The sequence below is a fragment of the Cibotium barometz genome, chromosome 15, assembly GCF_041138505.1.
Source record: "Cibotium barometz isolate CiBa-2024 chromosome 15, ASM4113850v1, whole genome shotgun sequence".
Lineage (NCBI taxonomy): Eukaryota > Viridiplantae > Streptophyta > Polypodiopsida > Cyatheales > Cibotiaceae > Cibotium > Cibotium barometz.
In genome coordinates this window covers 21,390,816-21,404,932 of record NC_141060.1, presented here as the reverse complement: position 1 = coordinate 21,404,932, position 14,117 = coordinate 21,390,816, and the positions used below count along the sequence as shown (strand labels likewise).

The 14,117-nt window shown below is 40.0% G+C and overlaps 1 protein-coding gene across 2 annotated transcripts; it reads left to right on the top strand.

Annotated features, from left to right (window-relative positions):
* Positions 1-7,605: 7,605 nt before the first annotated feature.
* LOC147631055 (uncharacterized) lies at positions 7,606-10,179 on the top strand. Of its 2 annotated transcripts, XR_015267461.1 has the most exons (5): positions 7,606-8,112; positions 8,189-8,278; positions 8,359-8,503; positions 8,587-9,578; positions 9,671-10,179. XR_015267461.1 is itself a non-coding variant. In XM_086809037.1 (4 exons), exons 1-4 carry the CDS (start codon positions 7,765-7,767, stop codon positions 8,754-8,756), a joined length of 753 nt encoding a protein of 250 aa, XP_086665163.1. In that variant the 5' UTR covers positions 7,606-7,764; the 3' UTR covers positions 8,757-10,179. The 2 variants fall into 2 exon arrangements, 1 of the variants encoding a protein (XP_086665163.1); XM_086809037.1 differs by having other exon boundaries at positions 8,587-10,179.
* Positions 10,180-14,117: the final 3,938 nt, after the last annotated feature.

The window sequence follows — 14,117 nt, the reverse complement described above, 5'->3', positions numbered from 1 at the left end:
ACAGGTGAGAAAAAATTGATGTCCGAGATCGCCATTGGAGACAAGGTATCAGCTCTCCCTCTCTCGCTCAATCAATCACACACACACTCTCTCTCTCTCTCTCTGTCTCTCTCTCACACACACACACACACATCCACACCCACACAATGACAGAGAACGCTATTACGTTATCTCAGGTTGGCGTTTGGAATAGAAAATTGGAGTTTAGCGATGTATATGCCATGGGTCACGCTGATGCAAATGCTTCATCAATCTTCGTCCAAATAAGGCTTCAATCGAGTGAACCTCCGTATGAATCGAGGATGCTTGAGCTTAGCCCACTACACTTTGCTATCACTAGCAGTGCTTCAGGTACACTATATCCTAGGCATCCTCATTGAAAATGTTGAAGGGCTTCTACTCTCTGTTGTGAACTTTATGAAATCCATGCTACAAGCTGACATGCCCCTCTTAAACTTTAAATAATAATACGAATATCTTTCCATATTAAAGAACAGTAGGAAATAGTAAGGAGACATTAAATGTCATACTTTTAAGAGGGGGAACTAATCATACCTTCTTTGAAAATTTGACTCCAAGGAGCTTCAAAAGATCACTTAGGAGGCAATATCCTCTACAAGTATGCCAAAGATGTCTTGATCAATGATCGAATGTGGGTTTGGATGGAGTGGAGTGGTCGCTTCTCTCTTTACACTGTCACAGGTGCACTATGCTTTCTAATATTAAAAAAATTGTCCCCATATAAAGTCATAGACCAATATTGACATGGTGCATGGTCTCAACAACTTTCACAGGCCTTGGCATGGTGATTGAGAGAGGTCTCTTTAATCCCTTCACTCTCAAAGGCACAATCGTGGTAGATGATGTGGTGGCCTCTGTGCATAGTGATTGGTTCCTTGATGAGGTGTTCAGCATGACCAAACTTACAAATCTACTACCTTGGGTTTATCAAGTATGAGAGCCTTTTTTCCCCACACGTTGATTTTTGTCTAAATGATTCTCATGTTGTGTAGAATTTTCTATTGCATGTCCATTTCAAGAAGCCTAACCATGTATTTGTGTGTAGCAATGTTTGGCACCTGCCAGGATGATGTACTTTATTCTTGGAAGGAAACTCTATAGAAAAGGCTATAATCTTATGGATGCGTTCGTTGAAATCCCACAATTTGGCACAAACTATGGAATGGAAGTCATGTTGTCTATGTTCACCTCCACCATACTCTTCCTTTATTTTGTCCGACTCCAATTTCATAAAAGATGTTAGAAAACAAGATTGGTGGATGTTGGTGTCAATCTAATAGGAATTTACATGGGGATTACATGGCCATTGGCCATTGTATGATTATGATTTTTTTTTGACTTGTTGATCAATCACATAACTTCAATAAAGATACGATTTGCCATTTTGAAGTATGCACATCTAGTGCCTAGTGATGGTATTTATAAGCTATTTGAAAGCACCTCTTTACTTCCAAATAGTTTGAAAATAGAAGTAATTAAGAGCTCTATGCGGTGAGGTGATGTGTCCCACATGGTGCAAGCCTACCGTTGTGGCTCAAGGCATGTCTCTCTCAATGATAATGCATATATCAGTATGCTACTCACTAATTGTTTTTTAAAGCATTATTAAATGTAGTAGTTAAAAAATAATATAAACAAACTTACATATCTGAAAAACAAACTTAATAAATAAACAGGCACATGGTTTCATTATTAATTGACGCATTAAATTAACATGGAAACTTCTGTTCATATAAGGACCTATTGCCAATGAGCAATAAATAGTCAAGAACATGTAGGAGCCTATTGCCCAACGAGCAATAAATAGTCATGACCATGGAAGGGCCTATTGCCAATGAGCAATATATAGTCATGACCAATTTTCTGTTGTATCATGTCTCTACGTTTTTTAAAAGGGTTGCGATTATGGAAACCACATGTAAATGTTTTTTTAAATATGACATACTGAGTAATAAAACATTGTATGGAAAATAGATACCTTCCAGCATTGGAATGTCACTTAAGAGATACCTGCCACCTTTGGAATGTCACCTAAGAGGTGATTGTGCGTGTGTTGATCCAGATAAGAGAGAGGCATAAGAAGAGATAATGAGACTTTCTTAAAGTCTTATACGGTTCTTCTCTCTCTCTCTCTCTCTCTATCTCTCTCTCTCTCTCTTAGGTGTGCATGAACAAGAGCGCGCGCACACATACACACATGATTTTGTGTGAGCTCCTCAATTTTAAGTTTTTTTCCAAGAATTGAAGCATCTCCTCTGTAGCATCAAATTTACGTGTTTCTTGTCACCTTTACTCTCGTGTATAGACTCATCCTAAGGTTTTCTACATTCTCCTAGAAGGGCTTGCCAAATAATGGAGAGAAAATGGAGAAATAAAGTTTTCAATGGAGCCACTACTTTGAGATTATGGGGTTAAGGCTCGGATAAGGTTGACTAGAGATGCTAAAAATCTTAATTATACCTAACGAAGCCTCTATTTTTTGCTAATGCTGAATTTTGAGAATGAAGTACTAACCTAGGTCTGATAACAAGATGAAAAAATGCATGATTTGAGGTGGCTAGGGAGTGTGTGAGGGTTGCAAGAGAGAGCTAAGGTGGATAAAAGATGAAGGAAGGCAACATTAGAGCATGATATCAACTCCAATATAAGTGATTCAGATATGAGTTATGGCTAATCAACACATCATGTTTTTTGCATTATGAGAATGATCTTGTTACATCAATTTGTTGCTCTAATAGAGCTCTCCTTTACATGTTCTATGCACACTTGTGCCATTCATGTGTTCATAAATGTTCACATGCCTTGTGCACCCTTACACCTTCCATGCGCCTACTTTTTGACCATTGACCACCTTTTATATTCATGCCCTAATAACCTTATATTGCATCCAAACCAATTTCATAGCATTCTTATAAGAACATTGTAACTAACTCATCAAACATAAGAATATTGGGGTTCTTAATCATAAGCCAAAGTGTGGATGCAAAACATTAGAATGAATATGGTAAAGGTGTGAGATTAGTAGACACTCATGAACTTTTTGGATCAATACGCCTCATCAATACATGCAAGTTTCTCCCTAAAATCTTTAATCCTTATGATAATTTCATCCATTAAAGCTTCCTCATTAATATACGTGAACTCCAATTGCTTACAGAAGTATGCCAGTGGTTCCTCATTATATACCTAGTAAAACGCAACAAGCACATATCCCGAGCTTGCTTGGTAGTTTTACATGCGCGATAATGAGGAATAATTCTCCACTTATACCCGAGTGAGTATAAGAAATAATCTCCTCTTCATAGAGAGTGACATGAATGCATGTGCATGTGCGTACCTCCTATCCCACTTAGCTTATTCCACTATGGAAGGTGTGGGGGAAGATTCCATAGTTACACTTGAACTAGTATCGCTATCCAAAGTCCTCATATTATCATGTGCTGGTAAGATAGAGCATGCCTTAATGCTAATGATGACATGCCAAATCCCTTTGGAAACCAATACATGATGCATCATATATGACCACAACGGATAGTAGTCTCATCAAGCTTTTTCTCAACGCACGTCTTTGCCTATCATTTCACACTACAAATAACTAATCTCTCTGATACAAAGTAAATATCCTAACTACTTTTTATAGATACCGTACCCACATGGGGGATTTTTTTCGGTGCATTTTCTATAGAGCGCCTTTTGGAAATCCGGTGAGCATTTTCTAGCCGAGAACGTTTTAGGAATCAAGTGAGTGGATTCCAAAAAGATACCCTCCCCCCTCCATGAAGAGAGAGAGGGGCGAAGACAATTGGAGAGAGTAACATGAGATAATTATTTGAGAGGGAGAGAGAGGGAAATAGTGAGCCAGAGGGAGTGAAAACATAAAAACATAACATCACATCCTCTACATCGAGGTTATTGATTCAAACTAAAAAAAAAACCAAGTTCATTCACATAAAGCTTCCAAATATATAAATGTGAAAACCATCATATTTACTACTATGGGCCTTGCTTGTCCTTTGGGGTGTAGGCACAAAGTAAGTGAATGGTGTTCGTACCCTTCCGCACTTCCTCTAGCAAGACACGCTCAAACAATTCATCAATAAAACCATAGGTTCACCATATCGCAATTGAGTCCACCACTTTGGCCTTGACATGAGAAATAGCATCATCATTACTAGGAAGTGGAAAGGACGTGAGACCTTTCCATGCTTGTGCACCATCTATGGTCTTCTTCTTGACCTCCACATTGGTGGCCTCCCTCTGGATACATGAAATTCAACAACTTGAATGCTAATATTTGATGAGGCCATTAAAAAAAACAAAGGAGGGTTTAGGGTGGTGTAATAACAAGGCTTGCTAGCAATGGTGTTTAACAAAGTGCTTTGGTTCTTACCTCTATATTTATAGCAGCGGGAGAGGTGCACTCTACTTTTACAACAAACAAAATAATTTTTATTTTGTCATTTTTAATGTTAATAATAAAGGCAACTTTCCTCTAATTTCTACACCACAATAATAAAGGCATCTTTTGAACTTTTTTGGAAAAGAGCTGGTATGCATTGAAGCAACTTCACTCTCTCTCTTCTCTCTTCTTCTCGTCATTCCTCTGTCTGTATCACCACACATAGGAGATCTATGAGTGGATTTATGTTTTCCTTTGGGAGTGGTGTTGTGACATGGAGCAACAAGAAGTAGGGAATAATTTCCTTGTCGAGCACAGAGGCAGATTATAGGGATGCTGCAATGATAGCATGTGAGATAGTTTGCTTGCGTAAGCTACTTGGTGATTCAGGGTTGCACGTTGATAGTAGATAGGTTATCATCTATTGTGACAACCTTAGCAGTATACAGTTGGTGAGGAACCCAATTTTTCATGTGCGGACCAAACACATAGAGCTCCACTATCACTTTACGAGAGAGAGGGTTTTTTTAGGAGACATTGATCTCATGTATGTCAACGCACAAAGGAGCAGGTAGCTGACATTTTCACGAAATCCCTAAGAATAGAGAAGCTTCTTAGATTTCAGACTATGCTTGGAGTCCTAGAGATGGAGTTGATCGTGAGAGGGGGAGTGTTGAGACGTCAAGATCAACACGAGCTGACACTTATGATATGCCTGGGTGACCATTTTTGCCACTTACATCACTAGCGTGTTTGGTAGGATTCTGACACGATAGAGTTTTGCCAGTGATTCTATAGTTGGGACTACACTAGCCACTGGTCCACGATTGAGTTATGGCATACTTATCTTGTGAGCTCACTCACTTATCGTGTTCACATTATGGACCACATGTACATAGTACTTTAGTACTTATGTTGTATTTCCCTTATCGTTTTTGTAGAACCCTTTTGTTGTGAAGAAGAAGAAGAATAATTTTCGGCCTCTCATGTTGTGTGTTCTCTTCTAGGGTTCGTGTGAGTGTATGTGCTTATTACAAGAGCTCAAGCTATCTTCGTCCCTGCATCTTTTCAAGTTGTTCAAGAAGCATCTCATTCCCTTGAATTCATCTATAAATTTACCTACAACTACCCATAATAGACATGGTGTGGGTAGCAGCATGTCATCAAGTGGTGGGGTGAGTGCAAGGTAATGCTCTTGCCTCTATCTTCATCCCCTCCTCTTGGGGTATTCTTACTTGGTTTGGTCCACTGATCATAAAGAAAACTTGAGTTAGAGAAGCTCATGGGGTGAGGGGAAGCTCCGATGCCATGTTAAAATCCATGGTACCTTCACTAATGCATGTGGACTAAGCTAATCACATGCTAATGATGAGTGATTACACTAAGCTAAGGTTGATGGTGTCAATTGCACCCATGATGATGTGTATGTGCAATAGACTCAAATCAACTAGGTTCCAAGATAGATTATCTTGGACTTATAGAGAGACTTGAGATATGTGCAACGGCTTGTACTTTCATTGCTTCAAAATGACTCCTTTTATATGGGTAGAGTACAACTTTGCTTGTTCCACGTATGTGGGATAATCCAATTTTTTGGGTGGTTTCATGCTCACCTACTCACTCCCTGCCTCTACATGTGCTCTATGGCACCACACTTCTCAACATAGTCATCATGTGACAAGTGAATTTGGAGGAACTAAAGGTATGCTTGATGGAATCAGTGCCTTTTTACATATTCACGTGGAGATTCGTACCACCACTAGTTTCTTCTTATCCCTTAATTGCCACTCTCATCTCATTCTTGTGATCTTCTTTTGTTTGAAGGATAAGCTAGTGTTGCCAACATTAAAATTGTATCTCCTTTGCATCTCCAATGTTAAATGCTCTTAATGGCTCGAATATTGTCTTGCCTAACATGGTCCAAATCTTCATGGTGTTCAACCCTCATGCTACTATCATTTATCGAAGTAAATGAGAGGTCTTGATATCCATAGTATGGCTCTTTTCTTTTAAATTTCCTTTTACAGTAGTTGGTTGCAACATGCCAAAAAAATAAAGAACATGTAGCTGTTCTTGGTTAGTCTGATTCGTGCATGCATGTGTGTGTGTGAGAGAGAGAGAGAATTTGTGTAGACAAATGTTTGGTGTGTGTAGATAAATGTGCTAGGTTTTGATGGAAAGTTCAGTATGATTTACAATAGATAAGCTTGATGCATATATAGGTAAATATTAGGGGTGTTGACTAAACTTCATTATTATTTACTACATCATATATATCAAATATATGATATAATCTATTAATGTGGTGAAAACTTAAAACAGATGGTAAGGTGGAGTTTTTTAAAGAAAAACGTATACGAGACCTTACTTTACTTTGATCGTGATGGTTATTGAGCTGCTTTGCATTTACTATGTAGCACGCTAATGTGTGCACTGAGAAGTTTGGGCCACGAGTCAACAGGCTATGTAGTGTGTGAAGGATAAGTTGGTGTTGTTCGTCAACATGAAAACTGTATCTCCTAACATGGCCCAAATCTTCATGGTGTTCAACCCTCCTGCTACTATCATCGATCAAAGTAAATGAAAGGTCTCTATAACCGTAGTATGGTTCGTCGCTTTTAAAATTCCTGTTACATTAGTTGGTTGCGACATGGCAAAAAAATAAAGCATGTGGTGTAGGTTTCCTTGGTTAGTTTGGTTTTTGTGTGTGTGTGTGTGTGTGTGTGTGAGAGAGAGAGAGAGAGAGAGAGAGAGAGTGAGTGAGTGAAGAAAGAGAGAGAGATTATGTGTGTAGATAAATGTTGGGTGTTTTGATCGAAACATCAATATGATTTACCATTGGTAGATATTAGGTGTGTTGACTGAACTTCATTATTACTATATCACACCTATCAAATAGGTGATGTAATCTATTAAGATGGTGAAAACTTAAAAGACATGGGAAGGTGGCGTCTTGAGGCAATTTTTTAAAAAGTATACGAGTAACGAGACCTTAGCGTGAGCTGCTTGGTGTAGCACGCTAATGTGTGAACTGACAAGTCAACCCGCTATGGAGTGCGTTATAGTATATCACGACGTAAACGGCTACCGCAGAGAATCCCTACCAGCCTTGTGCGAATATGCGCGTGTCAATGATAGAAGACGCCAAAGGACCCGCGCAATCATTCTGCTGCTCGCATGGGAATTAGCGCATGGCAATTAGCAGATGTGGGTGAGCTACATAAGAGATCGCCTCGGAATCGCACCTCAGTGATCCAGGCGGTACCTCTTATCGGTTTCCCACGCACCTATAGCCATTGTTGCGTTTCCAGTAGTGACCTCGTTGCATCAGCGATTCGCTTATAATGCACAACACAATGATGGGGCATGCAGCAAATACACGCACTATGCTGCGGCTTGTTCTAACGCTCACGCTCTGCCTCATGATGGGCGCCCCTATTTCCCATGGCCAAGACTACCTGGAGCTGTCTGTCACCACGCCTCTCGACGATGGCTATCCCGAGGGCACATCCTGGATCACCCTAATGGGGATGAACAGCGTGTCGGCGCTGGAACAGGGTTCTCCCGGTTACTTCTGGGGGGCGGTTCCGGCGAGCGCCGTGGAAGCCGCTTGCAAGATGATCGAGAGTGGCGTGCAGACAATCCCGGCCACAGTGACAGCTTACGGCGCCACCAACGCTTGGAATTTGCAAGTATGTGGAATTTTCTCATCGTGGCTTCATTGTAGTTATTCGTAAGAATATTCAGAACGTGCCTTAATTATTCCAGGTTATAGCGGTTGGTGGCTGTGACGCATCCTACAATTCCCCAGTGGGTGTGGAGATGGTCTTCAGCGACGACACGGGACGCATCAGCGCTGTATGTTAATTTACGTTTCTGCTACAGCTTCGTATAACTTTACGTCGATGCTTATACGAATTAAATCTGCATGCCTGTAGCTCGTCTGCGATGATAACGCTCCCTCAATCGGCTGCGCCATGTACAACACAGGCGACGACGTAATGAAGCTGTACACGCAGGGCTCCAACTACTACAGTGACTACGGAGGCCGTCGCCGGCTCCTAGACAACTGTGCGGCCTCAGGTCTGCATGCTTGCTTAAGATAACCCTTAGATAGGCCATTGATCTTCTCGCCTTATAACTGCATTACACAATGGTTTGTGCAGGTGCTGTGAAGGGAGTCATTGGGAGCGTTCTTTCCTCAGCCCCTTGCTTGAGCACGGGTATCTTGGCACCCTTCTGTGCTATAGGAGTCATAGGTGTATATGCTGAAATCGGTGCTGCCGCTCAATGCGCCGCAGAAGCGGCCTCCAACTGCTTCAAAGGTACTAGCTAACCCTTGCACTGGGCACACTTTCACCTCAAGTGCTCTAAAGATAGCCCAATATTCAATGTTCTGATTCGGCAACCTCCACAACGGTTCCCAACAGGAAATGCCTATGTGATCACACCCACAGGTGAGAAAAAATTGATGTCCGAGATCGCCATTGGAGACAAGGTATCAGCTCTCCCTCTCTCGCTCAATCAATCACACACACTCTCTCTCTCTCTCTCTCTTCTCTCTCTCTCTCTCTCACACACACACACATCCACACCCACACAATGACAGAGAACGCTATTACGTTATCTCAGGTTGGCGTTTGGAATAGAAAATTGGAGTTTAGCGATGTATATGCCATGGGTCACGCTGATGCAAATGCTTCATCAATCTTCGTCCAAATAAGGCTTCAATCGAGTGAACCTCCGTATGAATCGAGGATGCTTGAGCTTAGCCCACTACACTTTGCTATCACTAGCAGTGCTTCAGGTACACTATATCCTAGGCATCCTCATTGAAAATGTTGAAGGGCTTCTACTCTCTGTTGTGAACTTTATGAAATCCATGCTACAAGCTGACATGCCCCTCTTAAACTTTAAATAATAATACGAATATCTTTCCATATTAAAGAACAGTAGGAAATAGTAAGGAGACATTAAATGTCATACTTTTAAGAGGGGGAACTAATCATACCTTCTTTGAAAATTTGACTCCAAGGAGCTTCAAAAGATCACTTAGGAGGCAATATCCTCTACAAGTATGCAAAAGATGTCTTGATCAATGATCGAATGTGGGTTTGGAATGAGTGGAGTGGTCGCTTCTCTCTTTACACTGTCACAGGTGCACTATGCTTTCTAATATTAAAAAAATTGTCCCCATATAAAGTCATAGACCAATATTGACATGGTGCATGGTCTCAACAACTTTCACAGGCCTTGGCATGGTGATTGAGAGAGGTCTCTTTAATCCCTTCACTCTCAAAGGCACAATCGTGGTAGATGATGTGGTGGCCTCTGTGCATAGTGATTGGTTCCTTGATGAGGTGTTCAGCATGACCAAACTTACAAATCTACTACCTTGGGTTTATCAAGTATGAGAGCCTTTTTTCCCCACACGTTGATTTTTGTCTAAATGATTCTCATGTTGTGTAGAATTTTCTATTGCATGTCCATTTCAAGAAGCCTAACCATGTATTTGTGTGTAGCAATGTTTGGCACCTGCCAGGATGATGTACTTTATTCTTGGAAGGAAACTCTATAGAAAAGGCTATAATCTTATGGATGCGTTCGTTGAAATCCCACAATTTGGCACAAACTATGGAATGGAAGTCATGTTGACTATGTTCACCTCCACCATACTCTTCCTTTATTCTGTCCGACTCCAATTTCATAAAAGATGTTAGAAAACAAGATTGGTGGATGTTGGTGTCAATCTAATAGGAATTTACATGGGGATTACATGGCCATTGGCCATTGTATGATTATGATTTTTTTTGACTTGTTGATCAATCACATAACTTCAATAAAGATACGATTTGCCATTTTGAAGTATGCACATCTAGTGCCTAGTGATGGTATTTATAAGCTATTTGAAAGCACCTCTTTACTTCCAAATAGTTTGAAAATAGAAGTAATTAAGAGCTCTATGCGGTGAGGTGATGTGTCCCACGTGGTGCAAGCCTACCGTTGTGGCTCAAGGCATGTCTCTCTCAATGATAATGCATATATCAGTATGCTACTCACTAATTGTTTTTTAAAGCATTATTAAATGTAGTAGTTAAAAAATAATATAAACAAACTTACATATCTGAAAAACAAACTTAATAAATAAACAGGCACATGGTTTCATTATTAATTGACGCATTAAATTAACATGGAAACTTCTGTTCATATAAGGACCTATTGCCAATGAGCAATAAATAGTCAAGAACATGTAGGAGCCTATTGCCCAACGAGCAATAAATAGTCATGACCATGGAAGGGCCTATTGCCAATGAGCAATATATAGTCATGACCAATTTTCTGTTGTATCATGTCTCTACGTTTTTTAAAAGGGTTGCGATTATGGAAACCACATGTAAATGTTTTTTTAAATATGACATACTAAGTAATAAAACATTGTATGGAAAATAGATACCTTCCAGCATTGGAATGTCACTTAAGAGATACCTGCCACCTTTGGAATGTCACCTAAGAGGTGATTGTGCGTGTGTTGATCCAGATAAGAGAGAGGCATAAGAAGAGATAATGAGACTTTCTTAAAGTCTTATACGGTTCTTCTCTCTCTCTCTCTCTCTATCTCTCTCTCTCTCTCTCTTAGGTGTGCATGAACAAGAGCGCGTGCACACATACACACATGATTTTGTGTGAGCTCCTCAATTTTAAGTTTTTTTCCAAGAATTGAAGCATCTCCTCTGTAGCATCAAATTTACGTGTTTCTTGTCACCTTTACTCTCGTGTATAGACTCATCCTAAGGTTTTCTACATTCTCCTAGAAGGGCTTGCCAAATAATGGAGAGAAAATGGAGAAATAAAGTTTTCAATGGAGCCACTACTTTGAGATTATGGGGTTAAGGCTCGGATAAGGTTGACTAGAGATGCTAAAAATCTTAATTATACCTAACGAAGCCTCTATTTTTTGCTAATGCTGAATTTTGAGAATGAAGTACTAACCTAGGTCTGATAACAAGATGAAAAAATGCATGATTTGAGGTGGCTAGGGAGTGTGTGAGGGTTGCAAGAGAGAGCTAAGGTGGATAAAAGATGAAGGAAGGCAACATTAGAGCATGATATCAACTCCAATATAAGTGATTCAGATATGAGTTATGGCTAATCAACACATCATGTTTTTTGCATTATGAGAATGATCTTGTTACATCAATTTGTTGCTCTAATAGAGCTCTCCTTTACATGTTCTATGCACACTTGTGCCATTCATGTGTTCATAAATGTTCACATGCCTTGTGCACCCTTACACCTTCCATGCGCCTACTTTTTGACCATTGACCACCATCCATTCACATGCCCTAATAACCTTATATTGCATCCAAACCAATTTCATAGCATTCTTATAAGAACATTGTAACTAACTCATCAAACATAAGAATATTGGGGTTCTTAATCATAAGCCAAAGTGTGGATGCAAAACATTAGAATGAATATGGTAAAGGTGTGAGATTAGTAGACACTCATGAACTTTTTCGATCAATACGCCTCATCAATACATGCAAGTTTCTCCCTAAAATCTTTAATCCTTATGATAATTTCATCCATTAAAGCTTCCTCATTAATGTGCGTGAACTCCAATTGCTTACAGAAGTATGCCAGTGGTTCCTCATTATATACCTAGTAAAACGCAACAAGCACATATCCCGAGCTTGCTTGGTAGTTTTACATGCGCGATAATGAGGAATAATTCTCCACTTATACACGAGTGAGTATAAGAAATAATCTCCTCTTCATAGAGAGTGACATGAATGCATGTGCATGTGCGTACCTCCTATCCCACTTAGCTTATTCCACTATGGAAGGTGTGGGGGAAGATTCCATAGTTACACTTGAACTAGTATCGCTATCCAAAGTCCTCATATTATCATGTGCTGGTAAGATAGAGCATGCCTTAATGCTAATGATGACATGCCAAATCCCTTTGGAAACCAATACATGATGCATCATATATGACCACAACAGATAGTAGTCTCATCAAGCTTTTTCTCAACGCACGTCTTTGCCTATCATTTCACACTACAAATAACTAATCTCTCTGATACAAAGTAAATATCCTAACTACTTTTTATAGATACCGTACCCACATGGGGGATTTTTTTCGGTGCATTTTCTATAGAGCGCCTTTTGGAAATCCGGTGAGCATTTTCTAGCCGAGAACGTTTTAGGAATCAAGTGAGTGGATTCCAAAAAGATACCCTCCCCCCTCCATGAAGAGAGAGAGGGGCGAAGACAATTGGAGAGAGTAACATGAGATAATTATTTGAGAGGGAGAGAGAGGGAAATAGTGAGCCAGAGGGAGTGAAAACATAAAAACATAACATCACATCCTCTACATCGAGGTTATTGATTCAAACTAAAAAAAAAACCAAGTTCATTCACATAAAACTTCCAAATATATAAATGTGAAAACCATCATATTTACTACTATGGGCCTTGCTTGTCCTTTGGGGTGTAGGCACAAAGTAAGTGAATGGTGTTCGTACCCTTCCGCACTTCCTCTAGCAAGACACGCTCAAACAATTCATCAATAAAACCATAGGTTCACCATATCGCAATTGAGTCCACCACTTTGGCCTTGACATGAGAAATAGCATCATCATTACTAGGAAGTGGAAAGGACGTGAGACCTTTCCATGCTTGTGCACCATCTATGGTCTTCTTCTTGACCTCCACATTGGTGGCCTCCCTCTGGATACATGAAATTCAACAACTTGAATGCTAATATTTGATGAGGCCATTAAAAAAAACAAAGGAGGGTTTAGGGTGGTGTAATAACAAGGCTTGCTAGCAATGGTGTTTAACAAAGTGCTTTGGTTCTTACCTCTATATTTATAGCAGCGGGAGAGGTGCACTCTACTTTTACAACAAACAAAATAATTTTTATTTTGTCATTTTTAATGTTAATAATAAAGGCAACTTTCCTCTAATTTCTACACCACAATAATAAAGGCATCTTTTGAACTTTTTTGGAAAAGAGCTGGTATGCATTGAAGCAACTTCACTCTCTCTCTTCTCTCTTCTTCTCGTCGTTCCTCTGTCTATATCACCACACATAGGAGATCTATGAGTGGATTTATGTTTTCCTTTGGGAGTGGTGTTGTGACATGGAGCAACAAGAAGTAGGGAATAATTTCCTTGTCGAGCACAGAGGCAGATTATAGGGATGCTGCAATGATAGCATGTGAGATAGTTTGCTTGCGTAAGCTACTTGGTGATTCAGGGTTGCACGTTGATAGTAGATAGGTTATCATCTATTGTGACAACCTTAGCAGTATACAGTTGGTGAGGAACCCAATTTTTCATGTGCGGACCAAACACATAGAGCTCCACTATCACTTTACGAGAGAGAGGGTTTTTTTAGGAGACATTGATCTCATGTATGTCAACGCACAAAGGAGCAGGTAGCTGACATTTTCACGAAATCCCTAAGAATAGAGAAGCTTCTTAGATTTCAGACTATGCTTGGAGTCCTAGAGATGGAGTTGATCGTGAGAGGGGGAGTGTTGAGACGTCAAGATCAACACGAGCTGACACTTATGATATGCCTGGGTGACCATTTTTGCCACTTACATCACTAGCGTGTTTGGTAGGATTCTGACACGATAGAGTTTTGCCAGTGATTCTATAGTTGGGACTACACTAGCCACTGGTC